The 16930-nt window shown below is 39.5% G+C and overlaps 1 protein-coding gene across 3 annotated transcripts in view; it reads left to right on the forward strand.

Annotated features, from left to right (window-relative positions):
* sash1a (SAM and SH3 domain containing 1a) overlaps nt 1–16930 on the forward strand; it is a 202604-nt gene that overhangs the window by 162151 nt on the left and 23523 nt on the right. For all 3 annotated transcript variants that reach the window (XM_069932254.1, XM_069932256.1, XM_069932255.1), the window contains exon 14: nt 10478–10687. In XM_069932254.1, the coding sequence (XP_069788355.1) occupies nt 10478–10687 (210 nt within the window). The remainder of the gene's footprint in view (nt 1–10477; nt 10688–16930) is intronic.

Here is a 16930-nt window from a genome sequence, read left to right on the forward strand (position 1 = left end):
CCACCCCGCCTCCCCCAGAAAAGATTTCACTTTTCATATGTCACAAAGGTCACTCTTTTAATTCCCTCCTTATTCTCTCTATTCCATTACCTTCCCTTATTAATTCTTGTCTATACTATCTATATTTTCCTCTAAGTACAGATGCATTCATGTATGCTCATTGTCTCTATTCAATCTTATACCTCTTTACCCGCATACATATCAATCGTGATCATTTTTACTCTCATTACCCGTCTTCATCCCTCAGTCTATTTTTGTCTTTACCCACATACATATCAATCGTGATCATTTTAACTCTCATTACCCGTCTTCCTCCCTCAGTCTATTTTTGTAATTGCTCTGCAAATTTTCGTGCTTCTTCTGGATCCGAGAATAGTCTGTTTTGTTGTCCTGGAATAAATATTTTCAATACCGCTGGATGCTTTAGTATAAATTTATACCCTTTCTTCCATAAAATCGCCTTTGCTGTATTGAACTCTTTTCTCTTCTTTAGGAGTTCAAAACTTATATCTGGATAAATGAAGATTTTTTGCCCTTTATACTCCAGTGGTTTGTTGCCCTCTCTTACTTTTTCCATTGTCTTCTCCAGTACCTTTTCTCTTGTAGTATATCTTAGGAATTTTACTACAATAGATCTTGGTTTTTGTTGTGGTTGTGGTTTAGAGGCCAATACTCTATGTGCCCTTTCTATTTCCATTTCTTGCTGTAGTTCTGGACATCCTAGGGTCTTAGGGATCCACTCTTTTATAAACTCCCTCATATTCTTGCCTTCTTCATCTTCCTTAAGGCCCACTATCTTTATGTTATTTCTTCTGTTATGGTTTTCCATTGTATCTATTTTTTGAGCTAGTAGTTCTTGTGTCTCTTTAGTTTTTTTATTAGATTTCTCCAATTTCTTTTTTAAGTCTTCTACCTCCATTTCTGCTGCTACTGCCCGCTCTTCCATCTTGTCCATTTTCTTTCCCATTTCTGTTAAGGTCATCTCCATTTTATTTATTTTCTCTTCTGTGTTGTTTATTCTTTTTCTTAAATCTTTAAATTCCTGTGTTTGCCATTCTTTAAATGACTCCATGTATCCTTTAATAAGAGCAAGTATATCCTTTACCTTGCCTTTCTTTTCTTCTTCTATTTCCCTGTACTCTTCCTCTTCTTCTTCCTCTGGGTTGACCATCTGTTGTTTCTTTGTTGCCCTTTCCTCCTCTTCTTTCTTGTTTCTATTGTCTTCTGTGGTCTCTTCTTGCTGCAGGTGTTCTGCAGCTGTCGTTGCCGGCTGTGGAGGTCGACTCCCCAGCTGGTCCCCCCTCCCGTCGGTGTGTTTTCTTTCATTCGCATCGCGCATGCGCGGTTGCACACTTTTACTCGGCTCTGCGAGCCATTTTTGTAGTCCATTATTTACCGACCTGAGGGAGCGGGTTTCTCTCTCCGCAGCGGGCCTCTTCGGACAGGTAAGGCCTTCACCTTTTTCCTCCTTTGTCTTCTCTTCCTCTCTTCTTACCGTTGCTTTCGATTTTTCTTTTTTTGTCGCCATCTTCTTTCCACCTTTATACTCACTTTTCTGTAACTTTTATTTCTGTGCCTTTGTGTTTTTCTTTGTTTTTCCCGACTTTTCTGGAGAGGGCTGGAGTTCACCGTCCGGCCACTACTCCATCACGTGACTCCTCGGGATTACTACCTTTTGGTCGTTTTTGGGGGGGGGGAGTTTTTTAAATTTTTAAAAATTTTCATTTTAGTTAGCTTTTAATTTGTGATTTTTTTTTCTCCAACTGGAGGGCCTATGTACGTTGATTTGAGTTTTTATATAAAGATATTATTGGTATTTAGTAACAATAGTAGATATGTCAAAGTTGAGGTTTGCTACTTTTAATGTTCGAGGTTTAAACAGTCCGATCAAGCGTAAGCGAGTCTTGGCGTATATTAAGAAAATGAAAATTGATGTTGCTTTTTTACAAGAAACACATTTGAATCTGAAGGAAAGTATGAAATTAAAGAGGGACTGGGTTGGGCATGTATATTCTTCTTCATCTAATTCTAGGGCTAAAGGTGTAGCAATTTTGATACATAAAAATTTATCTTTTGAATTACAATCAATGGAGGAAAAGGCAGGATGTATTCTTAAATTGAATTGTAAGAATTTTAGTGAATTTTGGACTTAATATTTATGCCCCAAATGTAGATGATGAAATATTTATTTCAGATGCATTTTTATATTTGGGTCAGGCTAATATTTTAGTTGGTGGTGATTTTATTGTGTTTTGGAACCTTTATTGGATAAATCTCCGAAGAAAGTTAAGAAATCTAAGATGGCAGTTCAGGTTCAAGCGTTGATGAAAGATCTTAATTTAGTAGATATTTGGAGATGTCTTAATCCGACAGAGAAAGATTTCTCCTTTTATTAATTTAGACACGAATTGTTTTCAAGGATTGACTTTTTTTTAGTATCGGCACATTTACAAGGGAAGATACAACAAGCGGAATATAAAAGTAGGGTGATTTCAGATCATTCTTTGTTATATTTTACATATGCAACTTCTGAGAAAATTCAAGTGGCCTATCGTTGGAGGTTTAATACTATGTTGCTAAAAAATATGGAATTTATTGATTTAAAAAAAAACAAATTAATTATTTTTTGAAAGAAAATTCTAATTCTGTTCAAAGTAAGTTTGTATTATGGGATGCTGTGAAAGCCTATTTGAGAGGACAAATAATTAGTTATACTTCTAAAATGAAAAAGAATCGATTAAATCAGAGTCTTGACTTAGAGAAACAGATTGCTGAGTTAAAAAAGGAATTTCAGAAAGATGCTACTGAAGATCAGAAAATAGAATTATCTAGGTTGAAACTGGAATATAATACTTTGCAATCTTATCAATTTGAATGTGTGATTAATAGGACTAAACAACGGTATTATGAATGGGGAGAAAAAGCACATAAGGTATTGGCATGGCAATTAAAGAAAGAACAGGTTTCGAGGACTATTAATGCTGTTAGGCGGAATTCTCTTATTACATAAACCTTGTGAGATTAATTATGAATTTTGTTCATTTTATAAAAAGTTATATACATCTAAAGAAAAACAAGAAATTGGATCGATTGATTTTTTTTAATTACAGTTGAATTTACCGATATTAGAGGATTCAGATATACAGGAGTTAGAGGAACTGATTCGGAAATTAAAATGGCTATAATGGAAATGCCGAACGGTAAATCGCCTGGTGATGATGGATTTTCGGTTGAATTTTATAAAATCTTTTATGATGATTTCTCTACAATGTTTGGGGATGTATTACGTCAAGTTGGAGAACATTATGAATTACCCGAGTCTTGTTCTAGTGCTTTAATCACAGTAATTCCAAAGAAAGATAGAGATCCTTTGAAAGTATGTTCATATAGACCAATTTCGTTGTTAAATGTAGATTATAAAATAATAGCTAAAATATTAGCAAATAGATTGGCTAAATATTTACCTAAGTTGAATCAGGTTTTATAAAGAATAGATATGCTTCAGATAATATTTTGCACATGATTAGTTTGATTAATAGATTTCGACAATCTTCAGACCACCCGATGGTGATATCTTTAGATGCAGAAAAAGCATTTGATAGAGTTGAGTGGAATTTTTTGTTTAAAATTCTGGAGAAATTTAAGTTTGGTCCTTTTTTTATTGGTTGGATTAAGGCTTTATATAGTAAACCAGTAGCTAGATTATTGACGAATGGCTTGATTTCGGAACCTTTTAAATTGACTCGATCAACTCGTCAAGGTTGTCCTTTATCACCAGCTTTGTTTGCGTTAGTGATTGAACCTTTAGCACAGCTGATAAGACAAAATACACAGATACAAGGTATGAAAGTTTTAGATGAGGAGTATAAAATTAATTTATTTGCTGATGATGTATTGGTGTATTTAATAAACCCAGCTCAGTCACTTTTGCATTTTAAGGAATGTTTAATACAATATGGATGTCTTTCTGGATATAAAGTTAATTGGGGAAAAAAGTGAAATATTACCGGTAAGTGAAGGAGATTATTCAGTTTATAAGAATATTATTAATTTGAAATGGACTGATGAATTAAATATTTGGGTATAATTCTGAATGTTGATTATCAATCTTTGTATAAATTAAATTATGTTCCATTAATTAAAAAAAATTAAAACTGATTTGATTAAATGGAAAGATTTACCTATTAATTTATTGGGTAGGATAAATACAATTAAGATGAATATTTTTCCACGTATGCAATATTTGTTTCAATTTATTCTGTATTTACCTGGTATTTTTTTTTTTGAGATTTGAATAAAATGGTTAGGGAATTTTTATGGAGAGGTAAATTTTCAAGAGTAGCTTTGAATAAATTAACTTGGAAATATGAGTTAGGGGGATTACGTTTACCACATTTTCAAAATTATTATGAAGCAACCCCAACTTAAATTTATTAGTTCCTTGATGGATTTGGTACGGCCTCCTAGTTGGGCCAAAATTGAGATGGCAAATATTTCTGAATTTGAAATACATCAATTTTTGTTTAGATGGAATATAAATTTGTTACAGCAATATAATGTGCCTATATTAAAACATTTAATGAAGCTATGGATTAAGAAAAATAAAATGATAGGCTCTCGGGCTGAATTATTGGCTTTGACTCCGTTGTATAATAATCAACTTATTTCTTTTTCAATGCATAATCGAAGTTTATTGCATTGGAGATTTAAAGGTGTGAAGAATTTAGGAGATTGTTTTAAAGAGGGTAAATTTTTACCTTTTAATCAGATGAGGGACAGTTTTGGTGTTGATAAGAACTCTTTGTTTTTCTATTACCAAATTCGATCTTAGGTAAAACGTATGTTTGGTAGAGATATGATTTTACCTGAAATGACTAAATTTGAGATTTTTCTTATGAAGGTACCAGAGAATGGTTATATTTCATCTATGTATCAATTATTACAGGATGGTATGGATAAAAAGGGTTGGGATAGGTCTAAACGTAAACGGGAAGCAGACATTGCTTTTATTTTTTCTGAGGATGATTGGTTAGATATTTGTTATGATAGTGTAACTAGATTGATAAATGCACGTTATGCAATGATTATCTATAATTTTTTACATCAATTATACTTAACACCTGAAAAATTTTTAAAGTATGGTTTTCATGAATCAGATTTGTGTTTTAGATGTGGTAATTTTGTTGGAACTTTTTTTCATGCTGTTTGGTTATGTATACATATACAATCTTTTTGGAAGAAAATTCAATTGTTTTTAGAATACCTGATTAAGATTAAAATACTTTTAGATCCGACAGTGTTTTTATTGGGTAGTTTGCAACCTTTGAAAAGTTTGGGATTAGACAAGTTTCAACTTGCTTTTGTATATTTAGCTTTATCTGTAGCGAAAAAATGTATTGCTAGTATGTGGAAAGATACAAATATGATTGATATTAATAGATGACAGAATGAGATGAAATATTGTTTAATAATGGAAAAATTACATATGTTTCACGTGATAATTATAGTTTTTTTTATTAATAAGTGGTTGTTATATTCAGAATATTTACATTTCAATTTAAATTGATTAGATCATAATATGTATGCTTAATTTTTTTTTCTTTATGGCTCTCCTTAGGAGAGTTGGCTGAAGTGGTGGGGGGATCCTTTTTTTTTCTTTTGTTTCTATATATAAAAAATAACGTTCATGTTTAGGGTTAATTGTTGTATATGTTATGTACTAATTGTTTTTTGAATGACAAATAAAGTTTTAAAAAAAAAGAACAGAACAAGAGTAATATCACATAATGAATTACTAGTTTGGTTCATATCATAGAAAAATCTAATTTATTAGTTCTTGTTCAACTTAATCAGGCAGAAGATTGTGAAACCCACTCATTTTATTAAAGCATGAGTTCTATCATCAAGATTCAAAGTCCAAAACAGCCCACTCATTGTATCATATTTGTTGGTTTGTATGTGTTCTATGACATCACATGATGAGGTGTCATTTATTCATGAGACGAGAACAATACCAGATTTTGGCCTGGTTCCAGATGGCCTTGACGAGTAATGATGGCTCTTTTAGATGACAGCACAATCCAGTAGTACCATGGCACAAGAAATTGCAGATCCTCGAATCTGGATCAAATAACAAACTGATTGGAGAAACTTAGTAGGTCAGTCACCATAGATCACTACCGTGCAGAAACAAGCCTTTTGGCCCATCTAGTATGTGCTGCATTATTATTCTCCCTAGTTTCATTGACCTGGACCCAGTCAAAGCCCTCCATTCCCCTCCCATCCATGTGTCTACCCAAATTTTTCTTAAATGTCAAAATGGAACCTGCATTCTCCACTGTCAGTAGGCTGGCAGCTTATTCCACACTCTCACCACTCTCTGCATGAAGACGTCCCCCTAATATTTCCCCCTAAACATCTCACCTTTCACCCTTAAACCTAGTTCTTATCTGACCTAGCTTCAGTGGAAAAAAGCCTGCTTGCATTCACTCTTTCTGTACCCCTCATTATTTTGTATACCTCTACTAAATCTCCCCTCATTCTTCTGATCCCCAGGGAATAAAGTCCTAACCTGTTTAACATTTCCTTGTTGGAAAGATGCTGTCCCCATCCACTCATAATCAATGGTTACATGATATAATGTCATATTTAACTTTGGAGAAAATAAGATGTTCAACAAATCTTTTTTAAAAAAAATTTTCTAATCTTTGGGGCTCCTTTGTGAAATGCTTTCATAATCTTTAATGGGAATGATAATTATGTAATTTGTGGTCCTCAAAGATTTGCATTTCTTTTTATTTTTACTTGTAGTGTACTTTATATTGCCATGCAACTTTGGAATGGTTTAGGGTTTGAATTATATAATCACATTTCTAATTTGTTTCTCTTTTTTTATTTTTTCAATATATCCTTAATAATGTTGCATAAGGATTTTTTTCATTCTGTTAACAAGTTCACTTACATTGTTACAGCTCTATCAGTATTATGCATTGATATTTTTTCTGTAAGTATGTATTATGTAAAACAATAAAAATATTGAAAAGGAAATAACCTATCCTTGTAACTCAATTCCTCAATCCCAGCAACATCCTTGTTAATCACCACCTGTGAGAACAGAAACGATTGGCCTATAGACATATCTTTGTGCCACATCTATTTCTATCTCCAATGACAGAGGTGATTTCAGAATTGTGGACCCAGCATCAATGAGATAAGGTGCACATCTCTGGAAGGGATGTCCAGTGCTGCTGACATTCATCGCGGATGCAGAGATCGCAGCATTGTGAGTTTCTGCTGAAGTGATCTCGCTGAGGACTGTGGAATCTTGTCTGTGAAGGATCCCAGTTGTCCTGTTCAGTGTGATGACTTTTCTTTGTCCAATGTTCCATGTTTGACCATAACCCCATCAATTAGGCCTCTTCAAATGCAGGTCCAATGACCTTTCCTATGGAATGAGATTTCATTAAGCTTTTAAGGCAATGAAAACCTTGTGTGTGAAGTAGTTTCTCTTTATTTGCCCCTACTGCACCAAATATTTTAAATCTGTGTTCTATGGTGACTGGCCTACTTGCCTGTGAAGTCTGATTGCTCCAGCAGTCTCTCATAATTTTCAGTACATCTCTTGGACCTCTCCAGAGCTATTCCTCTCAAGGAAGAAAGTCCTACTTTTCCTGCCTTTCCAAGTAATTAAGCTTTCTCAACTCAGGGTCATGGAGTTGTGCAGTGCAGGAATGGACCCTTCAGCCCTTCATGTCCATGCTGAACATTGTGCTCTCCTGCCTGCATTTATTCCTTATGCCTCAGTACCCTTATCCCTCATGCAAGTACCTGTCAAGTTTCTCCTTCAATGTTTCCTGCTTCCACCTTGCAGCTTATTCCAGATATAATCTACTCCAGTGGTTTTCAAACTGTCCCCCTAAACTCACATTCCACCTTAAACAATCCCTATGCCATAGGTGCTCTGTGATTAGTAAGGGATTGCTGAAGGTGGTAAGTGAGTGGAAATAAAAAGGTTTGAAATCCACTGTTTTAATCATATCTAATTGACTCATTATGTGCACGCTTTATAACTCCAAAACAAATGGGCCAATGACAATTTTTCTCAACCAAAATATTTCCTTAACAGTTAGGTCTAGAGCAGTGATTCTCAACCTTCCCTTCCCACTCACGTACCACCTTAAGCAATCCCTTACTAATCACAGAATACTTATGGCATAGGGATTACTTACGGTGAAATGTGAGTTTAGGAGGGCAGTTTGAAAACCACTGAACTACACTGTCTGAAAATATTACAGTTCAGATCTCCTTTAGAACTCCTTTCTCTCAAACCTGTGCCCTATAGTTTTAGATACCCACACCAAGGGAAGCAGACACTAGTTATCTCCCCTATCACTGCCTCTCATAATTGTGTATACCCCTTTTATATCATCTCTCAGCCTCCTACCTCATAGGAAAATAGCCTGTCCAATCGCTCTTAATAACTCAAGTCCTCCAATCCTGGTTACTTTAATGTGAGTACTTTCTGCAGCTTTCCAGCTTAATCACATCTTTCCTGTGATATGGTGATCTGAACTGGGCACCATACTCCCAAGTTACCTGCTCCCTTCCTAGGCCTTTGTCATTCTTCAAGGAGGCCCAAGAGAGTGCCAGTAATCCAGCTGATGCTGAAAGATTTAAGATGGCTTCATCTTTTGTATTCAGGGCCTCCATTGTGGGCTGGATTGTAGTAATTGATCACATCCCCAAATTATTTGTGTGTTGGGTTGTAGTGACCAGTGATCAGTCACATCCCCTAATTATTTGTGGGATGAGTTGTCTTCTTTGGCTTGGCTTCGCGGACGAAGATTTATGGAGGGGGGTAAAAAGTCCACGTCAGCTGCAGACTCGTTTGTGGCTGACAAGTCCGATGCGGGACAGGCAGACACGATTGCAGCGGTTGCAAGGGAAAATTGGTTGGTTGGGGTTGGGTGTTGGGTTTTTCCTCCTTTGCCTTTTGTCAGTGAGGTGGGCTCTGCGGTCTTCTTCAAAGGAGGTTGCTGCCCGCCAAACTGTGAGGCGCCAAGATGCACGGTTTGAGGCGTTATCAGCCCACTGGCGGTGGTCAATGTGGCAGGCACCAAGAGATTTCTTTAGGCAGTCCTTGTACCTTTTCTTTGGTGCACCTCTGTCACGGTGGCCGGTGGAGAGCTCGCCATATAACACGATCTTGGGAAGGCGATGGTCCTCCATTCTGGAGACGTGACCCATCCAGCGCAGCTGGATCTTCAGCAGCGTGGACTCGATGCTGTCGACCTCTGCCATCTCGAGTACTTCGACGTTAGGGGTGTAAGCGCTCCAATGGATGTTGAGGATGGAGCGGAGACAACGCTGGTGGAAGCGTTCTAGGAGCCGTAGGTGGTGCCGGTAGAGGACCCATGATTCGGAGCCGAACAGGAGTGTGGGTATGACAACGGCTCTGTATACGCTTATCTTTGTGAGGTTTTTCAGTTGGTTGTTTTTCCAGACTCTTTTGTGTAGTCTTCCAAAGGCACTATTTGCCTTGGCGAGTCTGTTGTCTATCTCATTGTCGATCCTTGCATCTGATGAAATGGTGCAGCCGAGATAGGTAAACTGGTTGACCGTTTTGAGTTTTGTGTGCCCGATGGAGATGTGGGGGGGCTGGTAGTCATGGTGGGGAGCTGGCTGATGGAGGACCTCAGTTTTCTTCAGGCTGACTTCCAGGCCAAACATTTTGGCAGTTTCCGCAAAGCAGGACGTCAAGCGCTGAAGAGCTGGCTCTGAATGGGCAACTAAAGCGGCATCATCTGCAAAGAGTAGTTCTCGGACAAGTTTCTCTTGTGTCTTGGTGTGAGCTTGCAGGCGCCTCAGATTGAAGAGACTGCCATCCGTGCGGTACCGGATGTAAACAGCGTCTTCATTGTTGGGGTCTTTCATGGCTTGGTTCAGCATCATGCTGAAGAAGATTGAAAAGAGGGTTGGTGCGAGAACACAGCCTTGCTTCACGCCATTGTTAATGGAGAAGGGTTCAGAGAGCTCATTGCTGTATCTGACCCGACCTTGTTGGTTTTCGTGCAGTTGGATAATCATGTTGAGGAACTTTGGGGGACATCCGATGCGCTCTAGTATTTGCCAAAGCCCTTTCCTGCTCACGGTGTCGAAGGCTTTGGTGAGGTCAACAAAGGTGATGTAGAGTCCTTTGCCCCTAATTATTTGTGGGATGAGTTGTAGTAATTTGACAAATCCCTGAATTATTTGTGGGACCTTGCTATACAGAAATTGGCGGCTAGTTTTCAACAATGATTATCCTTTAGGAAACTGTGCTGATTCTTTGGATTATCTTCATGTGATGAAAGGAGCTGCACAATTGAAAGATCTTTCTCTCTCCAAGATGGTATTCAATTTAAATGCAATCCCTTGATGTAATCGTGTTACTTTTAGACTTAGCAGAATTTACAAATGTTGTCATCTTGTTTTACAGAAAGGCGATGTTATAGATATAATCAGCAAGCCCCCTGGAGGCACGTGGATGGGTCTGTTGAACAATAAAGTTGGAACATTTAAATTCATCTACATGGATGTTGTGAATGACAAAGTGGAAAAGCCAAAAAGGCCGAGGAGGAGGAGGCGGGGAGGAAAACAGCCCAAACCACAAACTGTTCAGGAGCTGCTCCAACGATTTGATCTAGAGGTTGGTTTTGTGCATAATTTTAGCTGCCGCTTTATTGAATGATTTCCTAACTTTGGAAGGTTAAATCCACGAAAGCAAAATCAACATCTGACAGTAACTTTTCGATGATCATTGTAGGCCAATTAATGTCTTAGTACCCCAGCAAGACAGGAAAACGCCTCCCTCAATTATATTTTTAAAAATTGAGAAAGTCCTTGGGAAAGATGGCCAGCATTCTCCCACTCAAAAGAGGCACGAGATTCCTGAACATCTTGAAATTAAGGTCCTGTGATATTTAGCACTTAGCTGTATCCAGTTGAATCCATGCCCGTCCCCAAACCTCCAAAGGTTTGTGAGTTATTTTTTCGTGATCCTTTTACAAGTTGTTGAATCTGCTTCTGCAGCTGCTTCAGGCTGCATATTCCATGTGTGAAACAACTTGCTGTGCCAAAAGTAGTTCCCCTGTCACTCAGATCTTTTGCCTTAACTCCAATCTGGTGCAATTCCACTTTGGAAAGAGTTTTAAGTTTAAACTCATTTGTCACATCATACCTAGTTCAGTGAGAAGGGTTCTTCTGCAAGTACACTCACAAGCTATCACTAACATTTCTTCTACTTTGGCTTGGCTTCGCGGACGAAGATTTATAGAGGGGTAAACGTCCACGTCAGCTGCAGGCTCGTTTGTGGCTGACAAGTCCGATGCGGGACAGGCAGACACGGTTGCAGGGGAAAATTGGTGGGTAGGGTTTGGGTGTTGGGTTTTTCCACCTTTGTCTTTTCTCAGTGAGGTGGGCTCTGCGGTCTTCTTCAAAGGAGGTTGCTGCCCGCCGAACTGTGAGGCGCCAAGATGCACGGTTTGAGGCGAGATCACCCCACTGGCGGTGGTCAATGTGGCAGGCACCAAGAGATTTCTTTAGGCAGTCCTTGTACCTCTTCTTTGGTGCACCTCTGACACGATGGCCAGTGGAGAGCTCGCCATATAACACGATCTTGGGGAGGCGATGGTCCTCCATTCTGGAGACGTGACCTACCCAGCGCAGTTGGATCTTCAGCAGTGTGGATTCGATGTTGTCGGCCTCTGCCATCTCGAGTGCTTCGATGTTAGGGATGAAGTCGCTCCAATGAATGTTGAGGATGGAGCGGAGACGACGCTGGTGGAAGCGTTCTAGGAGCCGTAGGTGATGCCAGTAGAGGACCCATGATTCGGAGCCGAACAGGAGTGTGGGTATGACAACGGCTCTGTATACCCTTATCTTTGTGCGGTTTTTCAGTTGGTTGTTTTTCCAGACTCTTTTGTGTAGTCTTCCAAAGGCGCTATTTGCCTTGGCGAGTCTGTTGTCCATCTCATTGTCGATCCTTGCATCCGATGAAATGGTGCAGCCGAGATAGGTAAACTGGTTGACCGTTTTGAGTTTTGTGTGCCCAATGGAGATGTGGGGGGGCTGGTTGTCATGGTGGGGAGCTGGCTGATGGAGGACCTCAGTTTTCTTCAGGCTGACTTCCAGGCCAAACATTTTGGCAGCTTCCGCAAAACAGGACGTCAAGTGCTGAAGAGCTGGCTCTGAATGGGCAACTAAAGTGGCATCGTCTGCAAAGAGTAGTTCACGGACAAGTTGCTCTTGTGTCTTGGTGTGAGCTTTCAGGCGCCTCAGATCGAAGAGGCTGCCATCCGTGCGGTACCGGATGTAAACAGCATCTTCATTGTTGAGGTCTTTCATGGCTTGGTTCAGCATCATGCTGAAGAAGATTGAAAAGAGGGTTGGTGAGAGAATGCAGCCTTGCTTCACGCCATTGTTTATGGAGAAGGGTTCAGAGAGCTCATTGCTGTATCTGACCCGACCTTGTTGGTTTTCGTGGTTTACGAGGCTCTAAAGGCTGTGTACGGCCCCTCACCCCAAGTCCAAAGCCCGCTGCGCAGCTCAGACGGCAAAGTCCTACTCAGCGACAAGATCTCCATTCTTAACCGATGGTCAGAACACTTCCAATCTCTTTTCAGTGCCAACCGCTCAGACCAAGATTCCGCCCTGCTCCAGCTCCCTCAACATCCCCTAAGGCTAGACCTGGATGAGGTCCTCACCCAGGAAGAGACATATAAGGCAATTGAACAACTGAAAAGTGGCAAAGCAGCAGGTATGGATGGAATCCCCCCCAGAGGTCTGGAAGGCTGGCGGTAAAACTCTGCATGCCAAACTGCATGAGTTTTTCAAGCTTTGCTGGGAACAAGGAAAACTGCCTCAGGACCTTCGTGATGCCATCATCATCACCCTGTACAAAAACAAAGGCGAGAAATCAGACTGCTCAAACTTCAGGGGAATCACGCTGCTCTCCATTGCAGGCAAAATCTTCGCTAAGATTCTCCTAAATAGAATAATACCTAGTGTCGCCGAGAATGTTCTTCCAGAATCACAGTGCGGCTTTTGCGCAAACAGAGGAACTACTGACATGGTCTTTGCCCTCAGACAGCTCCAAGAAAAGTGCAGAGAACAAAACAAAGGACTCTACATCACCTTTGTTGACCTCACCAAAGCCTTCGACACCGTGAGCAGGAAAGGGCTTTGGCAAATACTAGAGCGCCTCGGATGCTCCCCAAAGTTCCTCAACATGGTTATCCAACTAACATTTATACAGCAGTGTAAAGAGCACAATTTACAGAGCATGGATGTGCAATGAAAAATAAAATCAATTTGTGCCAAGCAAGGGCAACATGAGACTACTGTTGTGGGGATCACTTAAGAGCCTGATGGCTGCAGGGAAGAAGCTGTCTTCAGGCTCATTGGTGCATGAATTTTCATGCTTGAACTTTCTTCCCAATGGGAGGAAGGAGAAAAGAGTGTGACTAGGGTGTGATGGGTCCTTCAGTATGTGACTGCCTCTCCTAGGCAGCAGGAGGAGTAGATGCTATGATATCTCAAAAAAAAAAGCATCCATAAAAACATAAGAAATAGGAGCAGGAGTCGGCTCGTCGAGCCAGTTCCGCCATTCAATAAGATCATGGCTGATCTGATCATTTACTCAACTCCACCTACCTGCCTTTTCCTCATATCGCTTAATTCCTTTTTTTATGTAAAAATCTATCTAACTGAATCTTAAATATGTTTAATGCAGAAGACTCAACTTCTTCCTTGGGCAGAGAATCTACAGATACACTACTTTCTGGGAAAAAGTTTTTCCTCATCTCCATCTTAAATCTACTCCCCTGAATCTTGAGGCTGTGTCCCCTCGTTTTGGTCTCACCTACTAATGAAAACAATTTTCCTGCCTCTATCTTATCCATCCCTTTCATAATTTTATATGTTTCTGTAAGATCTCCTCTCATTCTTCTGAATTCAATTGAGTATAATCCAAGACGATTTAGTCTCTCCTCGTAGGTCAACTCCCTCATCTCCAGGATCAACCTGGTGAACCTCCTCTGGACTGTCTCCAAGGCCAATATATCCTTCCTCAAATATGCTGGCCAGAACTGCACACAGTTTTCCAGGTGCAGCCTCACCAGTACCTTGTCAGCCTGACATCCCTGTTCTTTAATTCAATTTCTCTAGCGATGAAGGCCAATATTCCATTTTTCTTCTTATAACCTGTTGTACCTGCAACCCAACTTTTTGCAACTCATGCAGAAGGTCTCCCAAGTTCTTCTGCACTACACCATGCTGCAGTTTTTCACCACTTAAATAATAATCTGCTTTTCTATTTTTCCTACCAAAGTGGTTGACCTCGCGTTTACTAACATTGCACTCCATCTGCCAGACCTTTGCCCACTCACCTAATTTAACTATATCCTTCTGCAGCCTCTCCACATCCTCCGTACAATTTGCTTTTCCACTCAATTTAGTAACATCAGCAAACTTGGTCTACACTACACTGTCCCCTATAACAAATCAGCAATGTAAATGGTGAACAGCTGTGGGTCCAGCATCGACCCCTGCAGCCCCCCACTTATCACTGTCAGCCAATCAGAAAAACACCTATTTATCCTGACTCTCTACCTTCTGTCAGTTAACCAATCCTCAGTCCATGCCAATACACTTTCCCCGACTCCATTCATCTGTATCTTATTGTCTCTTGTGCAGCACCATATCAAATGCCTTCTGAAAATCCAAATATACAACATCAACCTGTTCCCCTTTATCTACCACACCCATTATATCCTCAAAGAACACCGGCAAGTTTGTCAAACAAGTCCTGCTATTTCATCCTAATGACAGCTTCGAGCATTTTCCCGACTAGAAACGTTAAGCTAACTGGTCGATATTTACCCATCTTCTGCCTACATCCTTTTTTAAAAAGTGGCATGACATTTGTTGTCTTCCAATATGCCGGGACCTGCCCAGAACCCAGAGAACTTTGATAAATGAGTACCAATGCATCGACCATAACTCCCACCATTTCCTTCAATGACCTGGGATACATCCCGTCAGGACCAGGGGATTTGTCCGCTTTCATCCCATTAGTTTGCTCATCACTGTCTCTTTTGTAACACCTATTTTATCGAGGCCCTCACCTTCCTTCGCATCCCTAACACCACTCTTTGATATGCTGGACATGTTTTCCATCATGAAGACTGACACAAAATATCTGTTCAATGCCTCAGCCATTTCCTCATTACTCAATATCAATCTCCCTTTCTCATCTTCCAAGAGACCTATGTTGACTCTCGTCACCCTCCTCTATTTTATATATTTTCTATCTGTTTTTATATTTTGTGCTATTTTCCCTTATTCCCTGCTTAGTTGTTCATTGTTGCCTTTTAAAGTTTTCCCTATTCTTCAGTTTCCCACTACTCTTGGCAACTGTGTACACATGAACTTTTAGTTTTATAATTTCCATTATTTCCTTAGTTAACCAAGGCTAACTCTTCCCTCTCTTACTGCCCTTATTTTTAACGGGAATATATTTTTGTTGAGCAGTGTGAAAAAACTCTTTGAAAGTCTTCCACTGTTCTTCAACTGTTCTGCCAACTAGCCTGTGCTCCCAGTCCATGCTGACCAATTCCTCCCTCATCCTGTTGTACTCTCCTCTGTTCAAGCATAATACACTAGTTTTAGATCTAACTATTGAACCCTCCACCTGTATGAGAAATTCAATCGCTTTTTCCAAAAGGGTCCCTCACTACTAGATCATTAATTTTACTTATCTCATTGCACAATACTAGATCTAAAAGAGCATTCTCCCTTGCTAGTAAATTTCCTCTGGACATTCTCCAAGACTTGGATATCATTCGTTTACTGTAGTTTTTGGAGAAGCAAACATTTCTTGAGTTATAAAAGTAGAGTTGTATAAAGGTTTTTGGCATCTTAGGATTCCTTGCCTTTTGAATGGAGTTTGTATCCTGGCATCTTCAAGGACATGTATTTGCAACGCCACCAGCATGGGTCCTTTTGAACTTGCATTCCCTGTCGAATCTTTCCATTTAATTTGTGTTCCATATTTTTACTGCTAAAATAAATAAATTCATGCTTCTCATTAAATTTCATTTGTTATCTGTCCACATCTTCTTGAAGGCAAAAGAATGATAAAGGGTCATGGACCTTTAGGGCATTTTCCTAAAGATGATTACAGTCTTCTTTGTTGACTACATTTCTGTAAACTTTAAAACAAACCAAAATTGTGAACACATACCAAGAAAAGTACTGGACCTAACATTAATCCCTGTGGATTACTAGTGTGCAATTTCATCACCAGTTTGCCACTGCTGACTGGACTCCGTTCCTTGATCTGTGCATTATTCATGTACCTACCATGGCTTCAGGTTTCCTGATTAGGCTATTATAATTCATCAAACATTTTGTTACACAATATCAGTTGCATGAGTATAATGGTTAAATTACTAGGTTATAATCCAGTACCTGGACTAATAATTCCCAGAGATACAGGTTTTAATTCCACAGTGTTGGTTAGGAAATTTCAGTCAGTAATCTGAAATTAAGAAATTGTAATGCCAGAAATGGTGGCCATTAAATTCTCAGATTGTCATCAAAAGCTTTCTGATTTATAATGTCCTTTTGAGGGAAGAAATTTCCAGTCTTGCGCAGTCTGGTCTGCATGTGACTCCAGACCAAAGCATTGTGTTTGATTGCTCAGTAAAGTTATCTAATGGGAGACCATTCAACTATTGCCTGCAATCTAGAAGCAAGGTCATTACAAACTGTATCTGCACACCACAACTTAGTAGTCCATTTTAAATTGCAGAACCTGGGTAGCCCTCCTGAGACCTAGGTACGATTACCGGGGCAAAAGTGCTGGAAGCACCTTTCAAATTGCAGGAGG

The sequence above is a fragment of the Narcine bancroftii genome, chromosome 4 (assembly GCF_036971445.1).
Source record: "Narcine bancroftii isolate sNarBan1 chromosome 4, sNarBan1.hap1, whole genome shotgun sequence".
Taxonomy (NCBI): domain Eukaryota; kingdom Metazoa; phylum Chordata; class Chondrichthyes; order Torpediniformes; family Narcinidae; genus Narcine; species Narcine bancroftii.